The following is a 27,112-nucleotide window of genomic DNA, read 5'->3' on the forward strand; positions in this document are numbered from 1 at the left end:
TTTCTCAGGACTAAACATACCCAGTTTTATTAATGTTTCCTCATAGGTCTGTTTTTTTTAAACATTTTATCATTTTTGTTGCTCTCCTCTGGACTATCTTCAATTTGTCCACATCTGTTCTAAAGTATGGCTCCTAGATTTGGACACAATACTCTACTTCAGTGGTTTTTAAACTTTTTTTTTCTGGTGACCCAGTTGAAGAAAATTGTTGATGCCCACGACCCAACGGAGCTGGGGATGAGGGTTTTGGAGTGTAAGAGGGGGCTCAGGGCTGGGGCAGAGAGTTGGGGTGCGGGGATGAGGGCTGTGGGGTTGGGACCAGGAATGAGGGGTTCAGGGTGTCAGAGTGGCCTCTGGGCTGGGGCAGGGGGTTGGGCTGCTAGAGGGGGTCAGGGCGCTGGGGTGGGGCTGGGGATGAGGGGTTTGGGCAGGAAGGGGCTCTGGGTTTGTGGGGGGCTCAAGGCTGGGGTAGGGGATTGGGGCATGGGCTTACCTCGGGTGGCTCCCGGTCAGCGGCGCGGCAGTGGTGCTAAGTGAGGCTCCCTGCCTGTCCTGGCACCGCGGACCACGCTGCACCCCAGAAGCAGTCAGCAGCAGGTCTGGCTCTCACCCCCAGGCCCCACACCCTTCAGCTCCCATTGGCTGATTCCGTGGCCATCCCTCCTAGGAGCCAGACCTGCTGCTGGCCGCTTCCAGGGCGCAGCGTGGTGTCAGAACAGGTCATTAAAGAGCTCCTAATGCAGCCATATTGGCCTCTTACTCAGGGCCGTCCCTAGCTATTTTGGTGCCCTATGCAGCCCCAGGCCTCCACGGGCGGGAGCAGGCGTGGCTGGCCCCAGGCCTCCGTGGGGGGGCTGTGTGGGACCCCACTCCAGGCCTCCGCGGGATGTGGAGGGGGCTGGCCACTTCCTGCGGGAAGTAGAGTGACCCGGCCTCAGCCTGCTCCGCTCCCCTGGCTCCCAGCTGTGCCGCCGGCGAGTGAGATGGGGCAGTTTCCCCTTCCCTCCAAGCCTGGGAGCCAGGGGAGCAAATCAGGCTGGGGCCGGGTCACTCCACTTCCCACAGGAGGTCCCACTCCACGGAGGTCTGGGGCCCCACACAGCCCGCCCGCGGAGGCCTGGGACCTGACCCCCGCTCCCTCCTGTGGAGGCCTGGGGCCTGAGGCTGCTCTGCTCCCCTGGCTCCCAGGCTTGGGGAAAGGGGGGAACCGCCCCCCAGCACTTGTCGGCGGTGCTGCTGGGAGCCAGGGAAGCGGAGCAGGCTGGGGCCAGGTCGCTCTACTTACCAGTAAGTGAAGGGTTGGGCCTGGCTGCACTCTTCAGGGAAGTGGGGGCGGGGCGGGGGCCTGGGGAAGAGCTGGAGCAGCACGCAGCTGCACAGGGCACCAGGAAATTTGGTGCCCCCAATTTCCTGGTGCCCTACGCAGCTGCGTGCTTTGCATATGGGTGAGGATGGCCCTGCTCTTACTATCCTTCCTGTCTTTCCTAAGCATCAGAATAGTTTGTTCTTGTGCCTTTTAATATTGTCTCTTTGAGAAACTGCCGGCTGTTCTGAACTCTTTTTCTTAGATTTTCTTCCTGTGGGACCTTACGTACCAGTTCTGAGTTTGTTAAACCAGCTTTTTTTGAAGTCCTTATTCTGCTACTTTTACTCCTTCCTTCCATTAGAATTATGAAATCTATCATGCCACGATCACTTTCACTCAGATTACCTTCCACCTTCAAATTCACAACCAATTTCTTCCAGTTAGTCAGAATGAAGTCTAAAATGGCTGCCTTCCTGGTTACTTCCTCCCCCTTCTAAAACAAGAAGTTATCCCCAGAACACTCCAAGAACTTACTGGACATCTTTTGTTTTGCTGTATTACTTTTCCAACAGAGATGTGTGGGTAGTTACAGTCTCCCTTTGCTACTAGGTCTTGTGTTTTGGATATTTCTGTTTGTTCTAGAAATGTCTCATCCACCTCCTCCTCTGGATTTGGCAGGTTATCACCCCTGCCATAAGGTTACTCCTTCCTTCGCCACCCTGCCCCACCCCACTTTTATCTTCATCCAGAGACTTTCAACTGGTCTGCCTCTCACCTCCTTCAGGACCTCAGAACAAGCTGTATACGTTCTTGATGTCTAATGCAACACCACCTCCTTTTTATCCTGCCTGTCCTTCCTGAACAAGCTGTACTCCTCTATACCAATATTCCAGCAATGAGATTCATCACATCAAAACTTAGTGGAGCGAGTTAAGTCATAATTTAGCTTATGTACTAATACTTCAAGTTCTTCTTGTTTATTCCCCATACTCCTTACATTTATATATAGACATGTAAGATTTGCCCACTGTTCTCTCTTGTTTTGCTCCTATGACTTATTGTACTTTTCCATTTCCTCCCGACACCTAGCCTTCTGTTAAGGTCATCTTTATTTATACCTACCTGTGGGCTTTTGTCACTTGCCCCCTTTGAGCCAGGTTAAAGCCCTCTGCACTACGTTGGTAAGTCAGTATCCAAAAATGCTCTTCCCCTTCTTGGTCAGGTGAACCCCTTCTCTTCCCAACCATCATCCTTCCTGGAACAGCATCCAATGATCAAGGAAGCCAAAGCCCTCCCATTGCTATCATCTGTGCAGCTATGCATTCATCTTCAGGAAGTGTCCCTCTGCCTGGGCCTTTACTCAAAACCAGGAGGATGGTTGAGAACACTACCTTCACCCCCAACTCCTTCACCCTTGCTCCCAGAGCCCTGTAGTCACTGCTGGTCTGCTCAGGGTTATACCTGGCAGTATCATTAGTGCCCATGTGGATGAGCAGCATAGAGTAGTGCATAAGCAGAGAGAAATGGATGAGCCTCGACAACTTTTCCATGACTTCTCAGATGCGGACTCCGGGCAGGCAGCGTACCTCATGTGACATCAGATCAGCAAATGGATGCCTATGTCCCCCTCAGAAGGGAGTCTCTGGCCACCCCCACCCTACATTGTCTTTTCTTGGGTGCAGTGGCTGTGACCCTCCCAGCCTTGGGAGCAGGTGGGTCCTGTTCCTCAGCCATTGGGGTCTGTTCCTCCCTTCCTGTTGCCAGTACAGCATATTGGTTGTTAACCTTGATGGACGGGGGATTTGCGTGGGGGGTAGAGCACTTTCTGCTGCCCAGAGTGGCCAGCAGCCAGTATCCTCCCTGCAGAGCAGCCAATTTTGCTTCTTCCTCTGGTGCTGCTATATTCTTCTCTCGTTGGCTGCACCCTCCATGCCAGACTTCTTTATATGCATCCTGTCAATGGAGTCCTCATGCTCTCAGATACTACTTAGATGAACCAGCTCCTCCTGAAACTCCTACCTGCTTTCTGATTAGATTCCACCAACAGACACCTCTCACAAGGGGTGATTCGCCGACTTTTGTTAGCTGGTGTGTGCAGGCTGAATTCCCAGCAAGTAAAGGCCAGGACCTCGGTAGAAGCCTCCAAGGTTAGGATGCCCCTTTGGCCAGGGCCCCCAGAGGTGCAGTCAGAGGAAGAGCTACTAGTGGTGGTTTCTTCCCATTGTGGGTTCTACCTGCCTTTTGGTCTTGTGTTGGATTCAAGAGTATTTACCAAGCTTCTTGAAGACCTTGGGTAGGAAGAGGTCCCCATTTACCTTTTCCTTGTCTAGACTAGTGCTAATTGGAAATGTATCAAGGGAGATGTCCAGTGTTGTCATATGTTGATAAATTGGGATGAGAGCCAACTACAGCAAGCAAGCAGTATAGTCTCCTTTTAAGAACTGTGACACAATCCATTACAGAGTATTTTTCTCCCAGGAAAGCCAATCCAGGCTTCAAGAAGTAGCTCTGTCAGCCACCATCCTTCCCTCCTCATTGTTGCAAGCCCTAATGGGTATTTTCAGTGAGATGCTGTGATGGTCCTTGCCTAGTTATTGGTTGGTAGAGTAGCATCACCTAGTGGTTGGGGCTTAGGCCCATGACTTGTAGTTGGGTTGTTGTTACAGGAGCTCAGGCCCTCCCGCTCCACCAGGCTCTGACCCAGGGCCCTTTGAGGGCTATCAGTGCTCTGACAGCAAGGGGCTGCTTAAGGCTGCCCTCCATGGGCCATTTCGTATCACCCCCTGTGATTGTCCCAAAGTTGCCATCTTAGTCTAGAGGGCATGAAGGATGTCCACTGACCATAAGGCACCTTCTGGCGGCTGCGTGTAGCTCTCCTCCTCTCTCTGGTGGCAACTGCCTCCTTCTGCAGTTTGTCCATAGGCCATGTCAGTCCTAAGGCTTTCCCTTGCGGGGGGCAGTCCAAACAAAATAAAGGGGAATTAACAAAACTCAGTCCATACGAAAGGAAGAGGGGAATGCTTCCCTCTCAGGCTCTCTGTAGCAGGCTTACCCTTCCCTCAGGGAGGGAGCTTTGGGCAGTTGTTGTGGGGAGAGATTCTGCCTTTCCCTCAACACTTCTCTGCTGGAGCTATGGGTAGCAGGTCTGCACTCTTCCCTGGTCTGCCACCAAATGAGCTGCTCCCCTGCTGTTTTTATTCCTCCTCCAGTTGGAGCATTTCCTACAGTTGTGGCGAGGCGGGGCTGGCTGAGCCCAGAGCAGTTCCTTAACCCCTGGTTGCCCAGTGTAGGGGTTTGTATACCCCATTACAGTTGGTCTCTCATCAACATCCTTCAGTGGTCAAAGCATCATGAGACCCCTCCAGACCTTCCTCCTATTACTCCCATTATCCACTGGGTCTCACTCCTCAACAGTAGAAATTCTGCTGATAGTTGTCCAGTCATTTTGGTGGACAAGACCTTGCAGATTTACCAGTGACCATCCAATAGTGGGACCTACTCAGCTAGTCATGACTTCTGAGTTTGACACCAGGCTATAGGAGCTTATTCAGAGGACAGGTCTTAAAGAAAACTCAGCAACAATTGGCTAGTATTAGGAGCAATCCACTGCACCCTTCAAGCTGTATTACCTTTTCTCTCTTACAGAGGGATTCTGTGCATGACTGGCAATACCTGAACCATGGCCTATGTTAGCAAGCAGAGACAGTCCAAATCATCTTCCCTGCAGAAGGAAGCACTCTTTTGATATCTTGGGCAGAAAGGAATATTTAATTTCTATGCACCTGGCACATAAGAAGAAAATTAACTCTGTCGCAGATTGGCTGAGCTAGTTTCTGATTGATAAGGATAAGATTTTGTCACAGGTCACAGATTCCATGACTTTCAGAGAACTCTGACATTTTCTTCAGCTTCTGCCCAGGGCGGCATGAGCCCCATGGCTCTGGAGCCACCGGGGGCGCTGGAGGTTCCAGAGCTATCATTCCTACTCCCTCAGCCCCACCTGTTATTTTTAGTAAAACTCAGAGACAGGCCACAGGTTTCCATGAATTTTTGTTTATTGCCCGTGATCTGTCTCTGAGTTTTACTAAAAATAACTGTGACAAAATCTTAATCTTACTGGTAGACCAGGCAGAGCAGGCTGTATATCCAGGGGTCTCTCTTCATTTGACCAAGTCCCTAAGGATGTCATCGCTGGTTTTATTTTATAGACTCAACAAAATGTGCTCAGGTTCTTCTCCAGCAGGTGAGATGTGGAGACAGTAGACATAGATGCTCTCTCCCAGATGTGACCCAATATCCTCTTGCATGTTTTTTTCTCCAAAATTTCTAATTTCCAGGCTATTTTGGAAGATCAAGAGGACAGATAATCCTAATCACCCTTTATTAGCCAAGGTTGTCAAATATCTTCTGTATAGCAACCAATATCCCTTCCCTCTGAGAGAGTCATTTCTCCCACAGACTGATCTACCTGCTGGATCCAAGGAAACCAAAATTAGCAGCTTGGCTTTTGAGACATGTTTGAAAAAGGGGTACTCTATCAGTGTGATCAAACCTTTGCTGGTCTCTAGTCTGCCAGCATGGCATATTCCCGAGTATGCCCAAGGTTTCCCCCATTGATGTAAGTTGAAAGGAGTTTCTCTGTCTCTTGCATCCATTGACTATCCTAGAGTTCCCACATGATGGTGTAAATATGGGTTTGTCAACGTGTATTCTTAAATTTTAAGTACGTAAGAATGGCCATATTGGGTCAGACCAAAGGTCCATCCAGCCCAGTATCCTTTCTTCTGAAGTACCTGCAGCATCCAGAATCCTTCAGTCAGCAGACAGGAAGAGGATTTCCAGACATCAAAAGATGCTTATAGTTGCAACATTTAGAAGCCTGTCAAATGTACATAGGGCTCAAGCATGGGATCTCAAGCTGGATCTGAATGCTCTCGCAGAACCTCTCTTTGGGCATTGAAGAGAAGAATCTCTCTTTTAGAGAAAACAATTTGATGACTACTAGTGATCATGTCATCAAGAAGGATTTCTGTCCTGGGACCCCAGTCAGTGCAATCCAGTTGCTGCACCTCTTGTGCTAATTAAGTGGTCCTCAGGATAAATCCTGTCTCATGCCTACGATCAACTCACTTTCAATGAGAGCACTTTCTCCTCCCTCTGCCAAAATCCACACGTCCTTTAGATTGGAAAGGATATTTTTTGGATGTTTATAGAGTCCTCAACATATATATCCAGCACACAAAGTTCTTCTGCAAATCCTTAGACCTGACTTGTTCTATACTAACCATCATATAGAGGCAAGACAGTCTCTAAGGGTTCCATTTCCAGGAGGATTCAATGGACAATCTTAGAAGCATACTGAGAAGGTCACTCCATCAGTCTGGTAGAGCTCACTGTTCGAGTGATGACAACATCATGAAGGGAAAGGTACATTTACTTGTGAGGAAATGCATAAAGCAGCAACATGGTCTTTTGTGTACAAATGAGAATGCCATGCTTCAGTGAATGGGGCTTTCAGATCTGACCCACCTGGGGATATATAGTTATAGCTCACGGAAAACGTTAGAATGCTGTTTTGTTGTTTCCAGCAAGAAACTACCTTTTCATTGGCTCTGTTGTAAAAAATGTTTGTCTCTGACTCCTGTGGTATTACCTTATCTGACTTGCTCTGTGATTATCACTCTTAGCTATAGAAGTCATCTATAACTGGTAGACTCTTCAGGATGATGGTCTTTCCCTCTTCTTGTGTCTGGTTCTGCCCACTAGCTGCGTGCTGCAGGCAGTAGATCATTGTGATGATCTGTGGACCTTCCTACTCAAAGAAGAATTTTTTTAGATAAGATGGATATATTTTCCCATTTTGATGGCCTTGCCAGTAAACCTGTGTACACAGAACTACATGCTGACTCCGGTGTGAAAGTGTTTCCAGGATGGACCATAGCCAGCTCTGGGTTTCACACCAAGACATCAGTGCTCTTCCTGTCAGATTTAATTGAACATGCACCATATGCTATTAATCAGAGAAGTAAAGTTTGTGATTACTAACATGGATTCAAAGCTAGCAGATAATGCAGGAGAGTCGCACTGAATTTTATTGTAGCTGAGTAAGAGCCAACACCCTCCCCCTTACTCCTCATCAAGGATTAAATTGACTCTGCTTGTTTGCTTTTCTGGCCATAGTGGTAGTGCTGGGGAGTAGGTGCTTAGTAAGTAGTTAAACACATACCTTTGGTCTCCACATTAGAGCACAATATGGAGAAGAGATCTGTTGCTGTTGGGAGGTAATAAGAAGCGCAGCTCCCACGAACCATAACTGAAATTGTCCATTTTATCCAGCAGATGGCATTGAAAATGCACCCCCACTACTTTCATCTTACAGCTAAGCAGTTCCTTAACTCCTTCAGGCCACGTTTTTCCTGTTTCTTTGGTGCATGGTTGCAGATCACTTCTTAATGCAGACAGGGATTTTAGAGAGTCCCCACCTAGTGTGGAACATAAAAGCTGGCACCTGTATGGATTAATGAGCAAGGAATTTAACACTGGCTACTGTATCTGACTGGCAAAATCTCTGCTTTGTGGATTTCATTACATTTCTTTAAATGCCATAAATCCTAGATATACCTAGCACTTGGACAGCCCTGTTAGCAAGCCTCTGTTTCCTGACATTACATTGTCTGTCTATTTGCCTGTCTAAGGTATTTCTAAGTTGCTGATCATCTTGGTATTTATGTGCCATGTGGGCAAATAAGCAGTGATCTAGATGCTGAGCTTTCACTAAGTTTGGCACTGAAGGAGAGCATCATTTAAACTTTCTTCCTTGCAAGTGGTCACACAGTGGTGACCAGCTCAGACTTGCTGTTATACTCCCAGAAATTACTGCAACTTTCTCCAGGCAGTAGCAGCTGGTGCATTTGCAGATCCAGTGCATGTGGGTCATATGTGGAAGGGGAGGTGTTAGGTTGTTTAGGATGAATGCCACTTCCTCTAATTAAAGCATAAGGACGGTGATCTAATTCAAATGATAACCAGTCATGGCAACAAAGCTATGAAAAGAAAGGATTCTTATACTTCCCCATTCAGGGAATCCCCAGTTCTGCTGCATTTTCCTGTCCTCTCTATGAAGTCTCCTCTAATTACCTGGAAGTACATTGCTGAATATACAGGGGTAATATAAAAAATGAGCTAATGAAATCATTGAACATAAATAAAAGCTGAAGTATCTTATTGTTCCTGAGCAGCCTGATTCAGGTGAGCCATGGAAAGTGTCCTTAAACTTCTTTCTAAACCCTCACTCCTGCCATGTAGCCTGCAAGAAATAAGTTAAATTTAAATGTAAAAGTATTCTGTATCCCTCCACTAGCTCCCTCTTCTCCTATTGCAACAAACATAAACTACTTGTCTTCATTTTGAGGCCTTTCACGTCCTATTGCCCACTCTCCCTGTCATCTCTCTTCACTATCAAGAGGTTGACTCCTGCCTCCAGTTGACGCATGATGCCAGCCTTCATCGCCCATCTGCTAAATTTTCAAATAGGCACCTTTATGCTTTCTCCTATGCTGCCTCTTGTGTTGGGACTCGCTCCCTGTGAACATCGCCAAACGTACCTCGTTATCCTCCTTCAAAACTCTCCTTTGTTTGATGCCTACAAAAAACTCGACAGTCGTTAGGCTGCTGGTGTGCTGATACTACTTCCTACCGTGCTGACCAGCATTGTCTCATTGTTACCTTGTACTCCCTTGTCAGTCTGTCTGCATCCATCTGTTGTAAGCTCTTTAGGTTAGGGACTGTCTTTTTGTTCTGTGTTCGTACAGTGCTTAGTGTAGTTTGGGCCTGGTCCAACAGGAAGAGGCCTAGACTCTATGGTACTGCAGGTATTGTGTCGGTAGGTGTGCCAGGTAGCTAGCGCACAATATTTAGTTTAAGGCTTTTCTTTAGTAGTAAGATCATAAGTATTTTTCTTGTTTTTTTATTTGGATTTTGTCCAGCCATTAGTCTACCTCTGCCATGGCAGATGGGGCAAGAAATCAGGATTTGGGACTCCTTCTCCTGACAAATGATCTCTGTTGAGTGGTCTTCACGGCGGATGCCTTGGGGACTCAGGTACCTTTGACTGGCCTTCCTGCAATAGCTGAGGGTGCCAGAAGGCTCTTCAGACTCTTTGCCTAAGACCTTGGACTGACTGGGAAAAGATCCCAGTCATTTGTGCTGGAACACTTTCGAGTCTGAACCCAATATTAGCTATTTCATGGTGCTTTTCTTCTGTCAGTCTCAAACATCTTTACAGAGCTTCTGCTGTATATATGCTCAATGGGGAAACTCAGGCATGGAGAAGGGAAGTTACTTACGTAAGGTTACATGGCAGGTCATTGGTGCCCAGTCTACTAGAACACACTGCCTCCGTAGCCACAGAAGTTGTTGCATCCATCAAAATAAGTCTTCAGATTCTTTCCCTCTAATAGAGCAGTCAGATTCTCCAAAAGTTTGTGGTGCTGTTTGTATTTTTCTACTCTCAAGAACTGGGTGTGGTGGTGGATAGCTTAGGGCTTGTCCGCACGGTGCACTATGGAGTATGATTTCTGAAGAGCACTAATGTGTTGTGCACTAATTGGTCCATGTAGACCCTCATGGTGTGCACTAGAGTTCCCTAGTGTGCTTTACCATAGTACTATTTCAAATAGCAATATGTTAAAGCATACTAGGGACCTTTTAGTGTGTGCCAGCATGGTCTACACAGACCATTTAGTGTGCCTTAGAAATCACACCTCCATACTGTGCACTGCTGCACCATGTAGACAAGCCCTTAGTTCAGACAGAGTATCAAGCAACGTCTGAATATGCCCTGCTCTCAGATGGGTCCTTTCAGAGAACTCCTGACACAAGCAAACAACCCAGGTGGAAAGCTGACTGATGAAGGAAGTTAGGTTTCCTGCTCTTCAAAGGAATAAAGGCCAAAACACCCAGGAGCAGCAATACCCAAAGGGTAGCAACATTTTGGCTAAGGTTGAATTGGATGCTCCCATCTGAAGCCCTAATTTCGGTTTTGGTTTTGAGACCATTATATACTTTTGGGACTGAAATATTACATGGTAGATGATAGCACAGTGGGGATTTATTTTTTTAGTTCATATACATCCAGGCTATGATCAAATGCTGCCGTTTCTTCCTACCAGCATATTGAAAAGTGGAACCTTTCTTTCTGTCCCAGCAATTAAAACACCTGTTCGTATCTTCAGTTTCCCATCCTGGTTATTACACTTTTTCCGAAACCTTTCTGATACCCATGTTGCCGCCTCCTGTCAATCACAACAGTTTAGGTGACATTCCGCACCCATCAATACGACCATGTAACTTTCCTCTTTTGAATACCTTAACTGGCTCTTTGCTCATCTTACTCAGTGTAAATGTCTCATCCTTGCCTTTGAATCCCATAAAACTCTGTCTCCATGGAAGGTGCTCACGACTCAGTGATGGGTATGGTATTAAAACCTGAACAGAATAGAATCTAAAGAGATCTTGTCTCTTTATCATGCCTCCTTTTACTTCACTATTATTGCTAATCTTGACCCCATCATAGCATGTCAGGCCCTTATGCTCTCCTCATTCATATCCTTTCTAAAGACTCACTGCTTCTGCAAATCCCACAAACACCCGCATTAAGTGTCCTTCTAATGCCAGCATGATAGATAAAGAGAGGAGGAAAAAGGAATCTAAGGCCTGGTCTACACCTACAACTTAGGTTTACCTAGCTGCATTGCTCAGGGGTGTGGATTTTCTGAGTGACGTACTCTCTAGCTGACCTAAGCCCCAGTGTAGATACCACTAGTCGACTGAAGAATTCTTCCTTCAGCCTCTCGGGGAGGTGGATTAACTACAGTGACGGAAAACCCCATCTTGTCACTGTAACAAATGTCTACGTTCCAGTGCTACAGCAGCACAACATAGCATCTGTACTGTAGTCGTACCCTAAGTTAGTTCTCTCTTCTGGGCCTCCTGTTGTTTGTTTTATGGATTATTAGGTCTTTGGGGCAGGAACTCTCTTTAATGTTTTGTGTCTCGTACAGCTCCGAGAACACTGTTGGGCCCCTTGCCAGCAAGTAGTAAATAATATAATCTGCTGTCATTATTTAGAGTTATGTATAAAAATGTTTTTTACAAAATTGTTCTGATCTTTATAATGCATTGATAATCAAACAAAGCTGTCAGTTAAACTTCAAATTGACATGGACTTTCTTCCTCAAGGAAGACTCATTTTGATAAGTTTGGCAACATCAGATTTTGAAATAACTGGGATGATATGAGCTGAGTCAGAGAGAAGGTGTCTAGAAAGGGGTGCCACAAGGATCTGTGTAAGGGGTAATCTTATTAAAAAACTTTTATAGCTGGATTGATAGCAACATCTCTATTAACGTTGCCTAATGTTATGCTTGTGGGGTTTTTGCAATTTTGTTTTCTGTTTGGTTTTTTTTGGAGTAAGAAGTTGAAATTTGGCATGAGGAGTGTCCTCAAATCAGACTCCTCTTGAAAAATGTGTCTAGATTTGGCAGTTGTTTGCACAAATGCTGATTTTTTTGTGGCTAACAGAGTTTTCACAATTGGTGAATGCTCTGGCATTGTTCCAGTTCCCACTGCACTGCTTGGCTTTTCATATACCCCCAAACCACGGTGGAGTGTTTCCGAATACCCCCACCACTCTGTAGCTCCCTGCAGGGCACAGGGAGAGTGATGACTCTTCCTCCACTCTACATAAATACCCTCTGGCCTGAAGTAGGCACCAGGCTGGGAGACAGGAGACCGTGATCTGAGTCCCACTCTTCCTCAGATTGACCTTAATTCTGAGCACTTAGCAACCATTTTTATTGGCCTCACAACCGTTCAACAGAAGGAAAGCAAGTATGATTCTCCCCATTTTACAGATAGGATAACTCAGGTTGCTCAAGGTCGCTTCTGGCAGAGTCTTTAGCATTATAACAGGTTTCGGAGTAGCAGCCGGGTTAGTCTGTATTCGCAAAAAGAAAAGGAGGACTTGTGGCACCTTAGCGACTAACCAATTTATTTGAGCATAAGCTTTCGTGAGCTACAGCTCACTTCATTGGATGAGCTGGATAATAACATCCATAGTTACATTAGAATAAAGTATTTTTAGGAGGGATATAAAACCTCATGCTGTAGGGTGTAAACCAACTATTCCCGAGGGCTGAGAGCATCTTTCTGTGTGGGCAGGTTTTTTCATAATTGTTCACTATGGAGCTTCTTTCATCTTTCTCTGAAGCTTCTGATACTAGCTACTGACAGAGACAGGATACCAGACTAGCTGGATCACTGATCTGATCCGGTCTATCAGTTCCTATGTTCCATCATGTTCTTGCTATTGCAAGCATGGCAGATTCTCATTTAATTTGAAATCACATTTGTGTAACGTAGAGTATCACCCTTTTCTAGGGATTGCCTTAGATTCTGTTGATAGGATTTTGTACACAAAATTTTACTTTGTGATATAGGCTGTAAATTTAGCTCAGGTTTTTGAGTAACGTCTCCAGGGAGCACACTATTATTAAACCTTTTCCAGGGTGTCCCCAGTGGCAGCTCCATAGAGCAGGTGGCTTGTATGGCACAAGCACATAGGGAGTCAGGAGCCTGTGTCTTATCAGAGCATATAATCTAAAAATCGTTCAGCCTGTTTTTCTCTCCTGGGGAGAGGACAACTACACTAGACTCTTATGCTAAAAACTAATTATTAACCTGCAGTAAACGTCATTCAACACAAATCCCAGCAGAAAAGGGCTGGGTGAAGGATGTTTCCGGATTGCAGGCCAAGCTGTCATTTCACTTTTCAACAGATAGTCTCTGTGTTGCCTCTGATATTTCTATGCTTAGCTTCTGGTTTACCTGAATAAGAGTGTTCTTAAAGCACAAAAGAAATGTGTACAATTTCATCCCACCCATCCAGAGCAGTGGGGATATGGTCTGCTCTTGTAATTGGTGTGGGCCACACGCTTTCTCCCCTGCCTCTAATTGTTTCTGTTTGTCCCTCTGCCAGAGGTTGTCTGCATACTCAGGCTGACATCATTGCATCGGTTACACACATCATGTTTTTAAGCTTTCCTTTTATGGAAGAGGTGATTTTGATGTCATCATATGTGTCTGGGAGCCAGGGCCCTAGGCATGTATATGTTATGGGTGTGCCTTAATTTGGCTTACTCATGAGTATACCTGAACCCATTTAGGGAGAACCACGCCTAAGGATCCTAGCAAAGCCTGCATGTTTATATTTTGAATATCTACACAATGTGCTGTGAGTGGTGTCTCATTTTGGCATCTCAGGTAGGTGGGTGTTGGCTCATGGGCAGAGCTTGGTAGAGCACAGAACTCCTCACACACATACATATAATTCAAGTCCTGATTTTTGACTCCTCCTAATCTACCTCTTCCTCTCTGTTCATTTGTATCCTTGACTGTATCTCCAACATGGTTCAGATATTATGGGAGCCATGTGAATTCCTTAAATATATGTGTCTATTCCCTGATGTCTAGCACCAACTTGGATGCAGTTTGGCAAAATTGTTTATCTTTCCTCCTCAAACCCCTTTGGAATTGTAACGTTTCCTCAGTCCAGGGAGGTTAATGGTACATGAGCAGAAAGGATCCTGGAGGAGAGGGAGAGTGAGGCTGGCAACTGAGAGACCGTGAGAAGGTTGGGTGGGAAGAAGGTGGAGCTAACAGCCAATCAGCAAAGAGGAAAGAAATCCATAGTTCATAGTAAAGAAGAAAGAGTCTTCCAACATCCGTGATGTCCAGCTAGTTGTAAAGCTGCTGTTCCTCTTCCTCCAGCTGAGATGGTGGGCTGCTGCTCAGGTCCTTGTGCTTCTGCCCTGCTACAGTTCCATAGTTCCTGACTCTTGCTAGGAGGAAGTCCCTGGCCCTAGCCCTGGGATACTGGGTATGAATCAGGTGCTGTTACTTTTACATGTAGAATACTGCTTGGAAAAGACTAATTAGGGCACAGTTCAAATTGCAGTCGCCCAGTTAGGATTTTTTGTACTGTATCAGTGTTTTACGGATTGGGAAAGGGACCTTCTGTTTATTTCCAGTTTAAAGCAAATAGTACAGTTCACTGATAAGAATCCACTCTTCTTTTCCTGAACAGGTCTTTAATCTTTGCTAATTCATTATGGCGTCTGGGATTTACGTTTATCTCCTCCACTGAAAATTGTTGTTCCAACAAGGGTTCTTGAGGATTAGACTGTATGTTAAGGAAAAATCTAACATCTGGATTTTTTTTTAATGGATTAAGAGGTCATTATGTTTATATATATTTATTTTAAAATAATACTTTGCATGTATATACGGTCTGCCTTCTGAGGACTTCATAACATTTTACAGACATTACACCTGTAATGTAAGAAATATTATACAACTGTTAAATTTCAAGTTACAGTTCTGGAAAGTAGGTGAACATACAACTTTGGGCAAATAAGTTTAGAATATTGGCGCATTCCCTTCCTTCACCCAGGCCCCTCTTCTCACTGTCCTTGTCAACGGAATTTAAGTTAAACAATTCAAACCCATCTCACAACTCATCTTTCGTTAGTAAATATAAATGTCAAGCTATTACATATCCTATTCAAAGGGAGTTGTCTCAGCCATTCAGAGGGCAAGGATGTTGTATAGTTCCTGACCCATAACCATAAAGAGTTTTTTCCTTTAATGCATTTCCCTGCACTCTGATTGTGGGTGTCCTGACTTGCATAACCATACAGTTTGTATCCCTCTATTCTGGCTGTCTGACAGCCATTATTAGCCAGTGGGAGTCTAGAGATTTACATAATCACTACACAATATTTTTCAGTTACTGTACTGTGACTATGTAATTCTCTCTACCCTGACAACTCTAATCCCTTTGCTGTCACTGGCTTCTGTGCTCAGAATTATCCAAGGCCTGGCTAGCCTCAGGTTGGACTTTAAAGAGCTGTTAGTTTGAGAGAGCCCTTCCTCACCATGAGCCTGTAGAGACCTACTACCCCAAGCAAGCTAGGGGCCGTTTCCAACATTACACGTCAGCTAGGGTAGAACCCCTCTACCCAGTCTCCCATGTGCACACACCAGCTTCCTCCAGGGGACGCTTGCTTACCTCAAGAACCAAAAAGGACCCTTTTCCCATGCAACTACGCTCTCCCTCAGCTCACTACTAGTGGGGACCCACTCAACCATCCCACAGCCAGAGGCCTCAGTACAATCTGTTTGCTCTCACTGCTGTCACCAAAGGTTGTTAGGTAGGGAAGCCACCACCTAGAGGAGCTTCTATGAGGTGCTGGGGCGGGGAAAGCATGGTAGGTCAATTGTTACTGGGCCCAGCGGTTGAGGGTGGATGCATTGGTGGATTTGGGGTGTGTGTGGAAAGATTGATAGGTTTTGTGGGGGACCTGTGGAACAGATGGATATTTTGCACAGGAGGGGTGGGAGTGAAGAGAATACTTTCCTCAGGGAATGTTTTGTCACAGACTGAGGTGGAAAAATGTTGAGAGATCTCCTTGTTAAAATGTTGGAAGCACATCACTGCCCTAGAGGTCAGGGGTGAGGCACATCTGTTGGAGAAAGCCTGTTCATCCTGTATCTAGTCTGAAGATAACTCAGGGAGCTTAGGCCCACTGAGATCAGTCTGGCACTTCTTACAAGCACTTAGAGGAAAAAAATCCTCACCTTTCATGCTGAAATGGGTTTAATATCAGACATATATATTGAGTTTCTGTTTCTTCGTCTTTAAAAACGATTTGAACATCATTTTTCTGTATTTAATTAGCTTCATGATTCAGATCCTTTACTCAAGTCTTGATTTTTTTTTTCTTTTTTTTTGGCATGTGACATTTTTGTGTGTATTTGACCTTGGCTTTACTCCAGAATAAATGTTTTAAGCTGTTGGTTATGTATTTTGTGTCTTCAGTCAGAGGCTAGGGGCAGACATAACCGGCACCGAGAGAAGTGAACTGTATAAACCACAATTAGAATTGTAGAGCACAGGTGTTTGAAGATCTTATACAGTTGCCAAGCTATTTGTTTCTCAAATGAGTGGGGCTTGGGGAGTGTATTTTGGAGAATAAACAGAGCAGGAGGGCTTCCTTTTGGTTGAATTTTTTTTTTTTTTAAATCCTAGTTTAAATTCTTCCGGACTAGATACATTTGATACCTGTATGGAACCACAATAATGAACAATTTAAGTCATCTTCTAGTTTGGCTGGCCACTGAATTTACATCCTGTTTCAATGAGGAATTACCATTTAAGAATAACTGTCTTTAGCAGAGAAGCTTTCCTTTGAATGCAGAGCTGGATTTTACAGTTTAAAAACTGAATGTCGGGCTTTGGAACAAGACCACCTGTAATGATATTAAAACAATATCATCATTAGTGTCAGGATTAAGGGTAAGTGCTACTGTGGATGTCTGAGGATTTCTGTAGGGAGACAGACATCTTAAATCTGTGCTAGTCATATACAAAGTGTTACTGGAATGAAAAAAGTAGTGGTGTGAATAACACCAGCTCACAGCACAAGGCACTTGATGATGTATCTAGAGCCTCAGTGTTCACTGTACTTTGCAATTTAATGCACAGGATTTATATTTTTTCAGTTCTGTATTTCTGTATGCTCCACTGTGTCAGATCTGTATTCCTGGGACGTAAGGTTCCATTAAAAAATAAATAATAATCGTAGGCCCCTGCTCTCCCCCTCGCCCCCCCATACACTCATTTTCTATAATATGGTAATGATATCACCGTAGCAGTAATTACGGGTCATCTTCATTTCTTTCATCTCTGCTGGTTCTGATGGCTTCATTCCTTTGACGAAGAAGATTTGGCTCTGGGTGCTGTGATTATTTTGTTAAGCATTATTCGAATAGACAGGAGTGAGAGAAATTAATCAATCCAAATGCAATTAGCATCATGTTTAACCCAGTGATGGACGTCTCAAGGTGAAACAGCCAGGGGAGTTTCAGACATTATTATTCAATCCAGTGGCTCTTATCTAAATTATAATCAAGAGAGGTTTTTATTGGCTTCACGGAGAGGAGATGTAACTCTTTCCCTGCTCTGAGGGTCAAGGGGATCAGGCCTTCACCCTCATAGGATGCTGACTGCTGCCAGCTCCTGAAGTGGGAGGTGCTGTAGGAGTTTCATCTTACTGTTTAGGTCACTTGAAACAAAATAGCTATACGGTCCTCATGTTTCTGACCTGGAACTAGATCTTAGTGGCTCTGTAGGCCTGGGCTGGGACGTCACTGCCCCTCACTGCAGGTTTATACCTGGTCTGGCATTGGCATCCCAGGGATGTTGTGAAGCTTGATAAATTGTTTGCAGAGTGCTCTAAGATCCAAGAATAAAAGGTGGTATAGGAGTAGAAAATATTGCTCCATCCAGATGCTCCTTCTGGCAGCTGCTCAATCCTCGGTTACCTTCCCTCAAACAATTAATGATTGGGTAGATACTCAGTGTCCAGAGATGATTTCTTAAGCACAAGTTAAACAAAAGCATATTTCAGGTAGTCTTGTCCTCTGTGAAGGAGATGGGGATGGCATCTGCTAACCACTGTTCTTCAGAGATAACTCCTCGAGTTATTTTCTGGTCTGGGTCTGCTGCATGGGTCCATACACATCAGGACACTGAGGTTTTTATCTGGCAGCCATATCAGAGAGAGATTGGGTCAGCAGAGCAGTTAGGGTTCTTTTTGTGAAGTGTTAAGGATGAGATGGAGCAGGCCAAATTTCTAACATCTACCAGGTGTTGATGGGACTGGTGGAATCTGGTCATTCTGCTTATAAGTATGCTTGGTAGGAGAGGAGCTAAGACCACCTGGGAGGTCAGAGGGTACAGGACTCTCCTCTTGCATTGTCAGAGTTTTTGAAGCAGGCTGACTGACCTCTCTTGCCCTGCTAACAGTGTCCCATAGACCTTGGCTGATACAAGCCATTCTGTTGTGACTTTTTAGGGTTAGTGTAGTAATTTAAATCTTCACATAGTTTTGCTATTTTAGTTTGTGTTTTTCTAAATAGGTTGCATCTGAGTTTTCTGTCTGTCTCTCCTGGGGCTGATTATCGTACAAATGCCTCTGTTCTCCTAAGTACTGCCCGTGTAGTGTCCCCCAGATGCACTAATAATGGATCCCATCCAAAAGATTAAGCTTTGCCATTGACTTTCACAAGCTAAGACAAGTAAGAATCTTACCCATTGCTCATGAGTGAGCTCTTCCAGGGCCCCCCGTGTGTTTGTGTCTTCCTGCCCTAATGCTGTCTGCTCAGTCAAAGAGAAGTCATCCCTATTACAACAGACGTTCTTGGCAAATAAGATAAAAATCACCTCCTACTGCTCGAATCTGTCTCTCTCCAAGGTAGGCTTCTCCCAGCCTTGGACAGTTCCCCTGGCCATTCTTTGTATTTATAGTCAAGGGAAAGTACTTTGGTTTTTCATCCCTGTAGTGATATAATAGTTCTACAGTCAAGCACCATGTCTTTTATTAGTTTCCTGGTGTTGGCTGGTAATCTGATCAAAACACAATAATTTAACTGGAAAACTGGCTACAAGAGGGGCACCTGGAAAAAAAAAGACCTTAGGAAATGGGGAATGTTTTAAAAGCAATCAACAGAATACTGTGGGGGAAGATGATATGAAATGAATTAGATCAGGGCAACATGTATGAGAAACCAACCAGCAATGGGATGAGGAAGGAGGGATAATAAATATTTAAATATGTGGCAGAATTAGAATATATGATAGTGTGATGTGATCTGAAGAAAAACTATTATAGAAATAATTCAGAAATATTTAAAAAAAACTTTATTTGGACTTTTTTAAAATCTGTAAGGTCAGGTTCTTTAATTACCAGAAGTCCAACTGTACAGGACTCAGAGGAAGAGGAAAACTACAACAGATACATTTTTAAAACCTTTAAAATTTTTCTAAAATAGCCTTTCTTTACCCTCCCCCACCAAAAAAAAAGTGTGTGTGTGTGTGGGGGGGATATTCAAAGTCTGATATCTCAGGATCTTTCAGGTCTAAAACCAATTTCTGTGTTCCTCATTGGGAAGGTGAGAAAATGAGTTTCCAACCCTGAAAAGTAGCAAAATATTTGAATTTAGGACTGTTACTGGTCCAGGGCTGAGCCTGTCCTATATTTTAGTCCAGTGTAATTTTGAGAAATGAATTTGGGGAAGAAAGGAGGAAATGTTTCTTTGTCAGGTTGATTGCATTTTTTAATGTCTGCAGTTTGAAGCTGCTCATAGACTTGGAATGCTAGAATAAGTCCCAGAAGAGATGGATTAGTGAGCAGAGGGCAGGTGTAATGGCCAAAGGTTCGTGATAAATGCAATTTGTCACATTATTCTGTTGCATAGATATCCCCAAATGCCTTGTTTATGTGTAATTGTGTGTGTGTATATTTGTGTATGGGTATAATAGAATGTGTGTGGGGGTGTATATATATGTATATCACTTTGGGATCCTTTTGGGTGACAGTTGCTTATATAAGTGTAAGTCACTGTTTTCATTACTGGTTTTAGTGCAGTAATCCTCCATTATTTCCTGGCTATCCAGACCTTATGACACAGTTTGTATTGTGTTGTCATATGCATGAGAAGGCTGTTTATGAGATGTTGGGGACCAATGAGAATGGATCCATCTCCAGCAGAGTGTTCTTTCCTAATTAAATTGTCACTAGAAGGAACATCCGGAGCAGCAGTTTTCATTTTGGATTGGAGGCAAAACATTATGAGTTTTTGTCATTTGATTAAAAAGTTACTTAACCTTTAAATTGCTACAGATGTAAAGATGGCTCTGAGTTTCCAATGTAATCGCCTCAAAGTTAAAATCAGGAAAATCTTTGTGTAATGAAACCCATATGTCATAGTGAAAGGATGCAAAGTGCTGGCAGAGTGGGCTGCTCTAGCAGGAGATTCTGCACCCAATCTTGTTAGCCAGGGCTGCTTTTGGTAATCCCTCATCTCCTCACTTGTAAGAAATCAATCTGTACCACTGAATCTTTTCAGCCAGCAGCCACAAAATTTACTGCAGGAGGCAGTTTGGGGACAGTTGTAGTAGAACAGGAGCACAAGGCAACAAGGCTAAATGCAGGATTGAGGGATTGAAGTTCTAAAGAAGAGATTATATTAAATCTAACTCCACCCTCCGAGCAAGTGGAAATCACAGCTTCCCTTTTCCGCCCTGACCTCTCCTGTCCAATACATGCTCTGAGATCCACCTCTTCCAAGGCAGAAAATTTAATTCCCGGGTCAAGGGTCCCCATTATTTACAGCAGTCTGATGCCAGTGCTTTATGCAGTCCGAGGAAATGGAGTCTGTTTAAGCACTCAACTTTTATTGTAACTCAGGCTGATAACATCTTAAAAAGGTGTTTTTCTGTGGTCTTCAATACCACCACCCCCCCCACCATCTAACTGAAGAGATTAATTTGTAACCAGGCTATTGCGATCGTATCCATTGTTGATTTTCTATTGTAGTGATAGATGCACAGCATAGGAAGGGTTGTAAATTGTGACTTGACATGGAGATTCATGTTTCTATTTTATGCTGCACAGACTCTGTGGTGTCTGTTTGCTGGTACAATGAAACCTGCGCTAAAACCCCACCTCCATTAGACAAGTGACTTGTTTAAGCAACCATTTTAAAATATTCCAAAGGCTTCCAGTACATATTTTGTCCAGCCTTTTAATTAAAAGATCCACCACCTCTGTCTACTAGGCAACTGGCTTCTACTGTTCCATTGGGCAGTCGCTTAAGATAGGTTTTACGGTCTTTCTCTTTGACTGCAATCACTTTTAGAACATAGGGGTGGTTTCTTCATTCTCCAGCTTCTACAGCAACCCAAACAACTCCAAGATGCCCACCTGGAAATGCTAGTCCCATCATAAAGAATTTGTTTAACAGGAGCTGGGTGGACGGAGCACTTTTAATATTGGAGACTTTTTTATGGAACACTCGTGTTCAGGAAAGACTCCAAAGCAGATTAAAAAAAGGGACCGAGGAAGGAATAGGCAAGACATTTGAACTCAGAACCCTGTAATCTGGATCTGTCCTGTGTTTACCAGCAATACACTGACCTGTGATTCTTGGGAAGATCAGAGAGTCAGGCAGAGCAGGGAAAACAAGATTGTAAATATTTGTGGAAATTTTCCCTTACCGTTTAGCTGGGATTTGTTTGCATTATGGAGATGTATTTCATGGCAATCTCTATACGTATACAAACATGTGGGGCCTTTCTCTTAGTTTTGTGTCATACCTTTAAAAATAGAGCCCTGCCACAGCCCGAGTGCGGAGAAGAGAAATACAGAATAGCAGAAGGCTGCCTCCTGCTCCTAATGGGATTTTGTAGCAGCATGTGCGAGTTTGTTTCAGAAGTCAGAAATGAACAGATGTTGGTATAAATTACCTCTGTGTCTGATGTCTTGCAAATTAAAAGCGCGGTTGGCATCACTAAACAATTTCACCAGGTTGGGCGGGGGGGAGAGCGGGCGATGATTATTGTAGCAGGTCGGTAAGAATCTTAAGCTACAGCAGAGTAGGATAGCAAGGATAAAGGAATGAAGAATAAAATGAGAGGTCTGTGAATTAATCAGAAATGTTCACATCTCCAATGACAAGTGAACAGGAGGGCACGTGCTCTGGAGCAACCCCCAACCCACAATAATTTCACTCAGAGTACAGAAGGAGTCTATGCTCACTGCTTGATTTATAGGGTGCAACCCTCTTTGGTGGAACGGAATTGTCATACATGCGTATATCTCCTATATGGGTCCGATTTTTAGGAAATCTTGCCACTCTATCAGCTGAGAATGCTGTACTTCGATTTTGTGCTTTCTCCACAATAGCATTTTACAACGCTGCACTGTTGGATAGTGTCAAGCATGGCAGTGTCAGGGAGCTGCTTGCATTGAGGAGTATGTTTCAAACTGAAACCTCTAGAAAACTCACATTTTTATTAATCACATGCTTGGATTGTTTATAACAATATAGTTCCGAACCAAAAAAACCAAACTACCCTCTGCCCTTCTCCAGCTCCTTCCATCCGGGAGCCTCAGAGCACTTTATTGGTATTCATGTCCTGGGAGGCAGACAGATATTTTTATTATTACACTCATTTTGCAGGTGGGAAAATTGAGGAGCAAAAGGAGTAAATGGTTTCCTGGGCTCGCAAAATGAATCAAGGGAAGGGCTAGGAATAGATCCCAGATTTCCTGAATCCCGGTCCAGTTCTTCAGACAAAGGACTGTTCTTCAGTATAATGGGAGGACCCTGTGTATTCTGCGATTCCTCAGTCATGGAACCTGCCATAGAGTTCATCCTTTTTCTTGGAATTGTGGTCCAGAATCCATGTTTACATTTTAAAAAAGAAATTTCTAGCCATCATGATTGAAAACATGAACCAGTGTCACCGATGCAGTAATGTCTGCCTGAGTCTGCAGGCAGCCTGAAACAAAAGCTCTGATAGCTGAGATTTGTCCCATTCATGTCAATGGGGTGTTGACTCTGAAACCTAACCATGCCAATTTAACTGCCAGCATTAGCTATTTCACTGTTGACTGTTTTGGCAGAAACATCCAGCTACTGGATACAGCTTCTTCAGGTAGGGAAGTAGAGATCGGTTGTTTAGGGAATTGAGGATGGCATCTGAGGTCTTTCAATGGTAGTTCATGAGTTCTAATCAGCCAGGTGAGTAGTGACCAAATGTCTTTGCCTGATAATGGGTGTTTAGTAGCTTATGTGAAATGAGTCAGGTTTTAGTTCAGTTCCTGCTGGACAAGTGGTAACGTTACAAAATCCATCCTCACCTCAGGCATTATTTGTCATTTTTGCTGTTCCTCTCGGTAGAAAAGTCAAGAACTATGAATGGACCATATAAAAACTAAAATCCCATCTCCTCCCTTGATGGCGCTGTCCAGGTTTGGCATAGGAAACTTGCACTGCTCCTGTACCTGTTCTGTGAATAAAGGACTCCATGTTCCCTGAGCTGTTAGTCAGGAACCTTTCACCAGCACAAAGCTTACTAAAGCCTTATTTAAAAGAGCTGAGAAGGTGAGGAAACCCCTCTCTCCAGGGTTCGATCACTAATCATGCTGTCTATATTTTGTATTGTGATTGTGGGACAAAGATTGTATTAGGGTGACTCTGCCAGAGCCTGTGGGCTCACAAGTCAGAAATGTTTCATGCAGGAAAGTGGCTGTATAAACTCTGCTGTAATACAGCAACCAGAGATTGATGATGCCAAGAGTGAGGGAGAGACATATAAACCTTGCCTTGCTGTATTTAATATCTAGGAACTGACAATGCAAAGAGAGAAGACCAAAGCTCTATAAACTCTACTTTATTACACCATACATAGATGAACTGCATTGAGGGAATATAAACCCCATTATATTGCAGCATCCAAGGAGTAATACTGCCAAGGGAGAGAGAAAATGCTGTCTAATTTCTGTTTAAGATCATAAGCATCTAGGGACCAGTAATCCTGAAATGGAGAGACAGAGCTCCATGATCTCTGATGGATTTTAGCATCCAGGAACAATTGCCCTGAGACAGAGCGTTGGAGCTCTGGATTACACCATTCAAAGATTGATAGTGCAAAGATAGAGAGAGATCTTGCATGACCATGAGGCTATCCACAATAGGAATAGAAAGTGTAGATTGTATATAATGAGACAGGCCATGGGAATTATTGCTGAGCTTTGAAGTTTCCAGTGTGTGGCCTACGTTTCCAGGCTGTCAGGAATTCAAGGTGTAGTTCAGATTTATCTTTTCATTTAAAAAAATTCTTAGCTATGCGTTAGCACCAGAGCACAGATCTAAATGAATTTCTGTCCTCTAATTAAATATTATAAATGATCCTGCTCTAACCGTTTGTTTTACATTAATCTTTTTCTCTGTTGTGATTTCAGCTAGAGAAATGACTCGAGGGAAGTTCCTGAACATCCTGGAGAAACCCAAGAAGTAGCTGCTGCTACTGGAACTCAGGAAAAAATATCCCTTTCTGGATCATCTCACCCCTCACTGCAGATCCAGCTGAACACTATGATTTCCTAAAGAGAAGGATAAAGCTCTTCGCTCTAGAACTACAGAAGCAAACCTCTCTACTGCTTCCACAGCTCTTCTCCTTACTGACAAGCAGCATTCCAGACACTGTTCACAATGATTGCAAGTAGTTCCATCAGCACTGAGACTTCATCCAACCTTTCCGGCACCCAATTGCCAGGAAAACTCAACCCTAGCATGCTGTGGCAAAGTTATGCAGCAATCTTTTTTTTAACCATTCAAAGCAGTACATCCCCAGTGGTCTCATTCAGTTGCTTTCAGTGCCGGCATCTGTTAAACCAGGGTATTTGTGATGCTGGCCAGTACCTCTGGGTGATGCATTGGCTCTTCCCTGCGTCTCTCTTGCCTTAGGAACAGTGATTCCATGTGTGTAATTTCCATGCTGAACGCACAATTGCAGTGCTGGTTATAAGTAGGGTTCTGGATGAAGACTGACAGTTCTAGGGTTGGTTAGTTCTAGATCTGCACAATCATACCCTGATTACAAGGCAGGTGGACCTTGTTTTGTGTACTAAATTCACATTACTCACACCCTTCAGAGAAGGATGTCCTGCAATCAAGCGAAGTCCTTCAATCCTGTCTATACTATTCTGCTCTTCATTCCACAAATACTTGCATCAGGTGCTATGTGTACAGGGAGCTCCATCTCAATGCTAAACATTTGTATGTTCTCTTGTTTAACCTAGACCGATGGTCCATAGAGAGTGAATGAGAAAAGGTGGCTATCACTGTATCATGAAAGAAAATATCCCTGTGGGAACTTCTGCCAGGACACAAACAGATCTACCTGTCCACTTTGCAAATCCAGCTCCGTGAAAGTCCGGCTGAGGTACTGGAGAAAGATTCAGGGTTGAAGGGCAATAATGTTTTCAATTATAGAGAGCTTCAAGGTGGAGCGACTGTCTTGTTCACACCCCCGTGGGGATAATCTTTATAAACAGCATCTGCATGCTTATACTTGAAAATAGAATTCTGATGTTTTCCCACATTATTAGAAAACAGCAGCCCCAGAACTTGCTTCACCTGCAAACGTGGAATGTGCACCCCACTCTTTAAGGGGTGAATTGTACTGTAAGCTAGTATCCTCCTGTACAGATTGGGTCTCATTCATCTGGTACTGGAGTACCTTTTAGTGCCTTGAGGCCCATCTGGTACTGGAGTACCTTTTAGCGCCTTTCCTCTTTCAACATGCTGCTGTGTATCAGTCTTGTGATTTTCAGATTTTATTTTTCTCTATAAGGTTGACACAGCTCTTATTTGACTCTGTTTCCTTTTGCCCGTTAAAATTACGTATTCCAGCGTTAACAAACTGGTCGTTCCTCAGAGCTAAAAAATAGCATTAAAGTGTTGGTCCAAGAGCAGTTTTCTCTCTTTGTTTAAACAGTTTCATACACATATTAGCATGTGTGCCCTTTAAATTCAGTCATTCCCCAATCTGCAGTTGGCTGTGAGGTGTGAATTGAATCGGGGCTGTACTTGTACAACATCATTTTAATGGACTGTCCTTGAAGTATTCAATTCTTCTGTCTTCGGGTGGACTCTGTTTTTAGGCCCTGTTGTGCATTAGTGAGGAGCAGATCTCTGCTCGGAGCAGACTTCTGAATTTTTACTAAAATTTTTAAAGCCTCTCCATCTTTAGTCTGTGGGTGCCTCCATTTTGTCAACCAGAACTAGGCTAAATTGGGAAAGCTCCTCTTCACTAAGCATGCACAATTAAGACCTTGTTCTGCAAAGACTTACTCAAGTGCTTAACTTTGGACATGTGAGCAGTCTGATTGAACTCAATGGGACTGTACTTGTACGCTTGTCTTTGGAAAATTGAGGCTTAACAAAGCAGCTGCATCTCTTGAAAGGAAGGGCAATAGGATAGTAGGATATGCAGAGAAGCTGAGAGTGGAGAGTCAGAGACAGGGAAGGGACTTCCTTAGTTGCTGGTCAGAATGGACATAGATGTAGCTTTGAAAGTATTAATTTAAATTATTTGTTTGTTGGGAAATATTAACATGTGTATGTCTAGTTTGGATGTGTTCTGTATATATAGAATGTGTGGCCCAAAAGTGACTGTTCTGAATTTTTGTCCTTTGTTGCATGTTATGGAGGTCTACCACTCCAACGCATGAGGTGTTTGGGAAGCTGAGAAGTATAGAGGGAGACCCTGGAAATCTGCCACGAATCTGCATGCCTATTTTATGATCTGGCTGGTAAAATATCTCAAACTTCAAGTAGTTGGTACCATAACATGTAAAAAATCCTTTCTTTTACCCTCACCTTGTGCAGCAGTGCTTATCCTCTAGCTATGGGGCAGCATGTTATATATGCTTTATATTCAAGATATTTATTGGTTGTGTATTTGTCATGTATAGAGATGAGTCAGTGATGGGTTTTTTTAATTGGTAGTATTTTCATGTATTTTTGTGTGTTAGCCAGAAGATTGTAATCTGTCTGTTGTTGCTCTGTTTTCTTATAATAAACAAGTGCAAAGCTTACGGAATGGTGTAAGTTTTCTTGAAACGGCCCTGTGAAATGTGGAAGCTGTGACCAATCACCTTGGAAATGTTCCTTAGCAACAGGTTCTCCACCATTAAAGTTTAATAGTAAGGCACTTTTCTGCATCCCAGTATATCAGTTTGTGACCAGCAGGCGTTACCTCCTCATTGGTAAATAAGTGGCAACAGCCAAAAAGAACTACGAATTTTTAGCAGCCTTCACAAGCTCCATTTC

At 43.9% G+C, this 27,112-nt stretch overlaps 1 protein-coding gene across 3 annotated transcripts in view; it reads left to right on the forward strand.

Annotated features, from left to right (window-relative positions):
* The window catches only part of LIN52 (lin-52 DREAM MuvB core complex component), a 60,965-nt gene extending 34,088 nt beyond the window's left edge, over positions 1–26,877 (forward strand). The window contains exons 6-7 of one of the 3 annotated variants that reach the window (XR_012159493.1): positions 24,238–25,220; positions 26,491–26,877. Coding sequence is in view for 1 of the 3 variants with exons in the window: in XM_073349146.1 (XP_073205247.1) it covers positions 24,238–24,293 (56 nt within the window). In the remaining 2 variants the exon portion in view is untranslated. Of the gene's footprint in view, positions 1–24,237 lie in introns of all 3 variants that reach the window. The other 2 variants (XR_012159492.1, XM_073349146.1) reach the window with 2 other exon arrangements.
* Positions 26,878–27,112: the final 235 nt, after the last annotated feature.

The sequence above is a fragment of the Lepidochelys kempii genome, chromosome 6 (genome assembly GCF_965140265.1).
Source record: "Lepidochelys kempii isolate rLepKem1 chromosome 6, rLepKem1.hap2, whole genome shotgun sequence".
Taxonomy (NCBI): Eukaryota; Metazoa; Chordata; order Testudines; family Cheloniidae; genus Lepidochelys; species Lepidochelys kempii.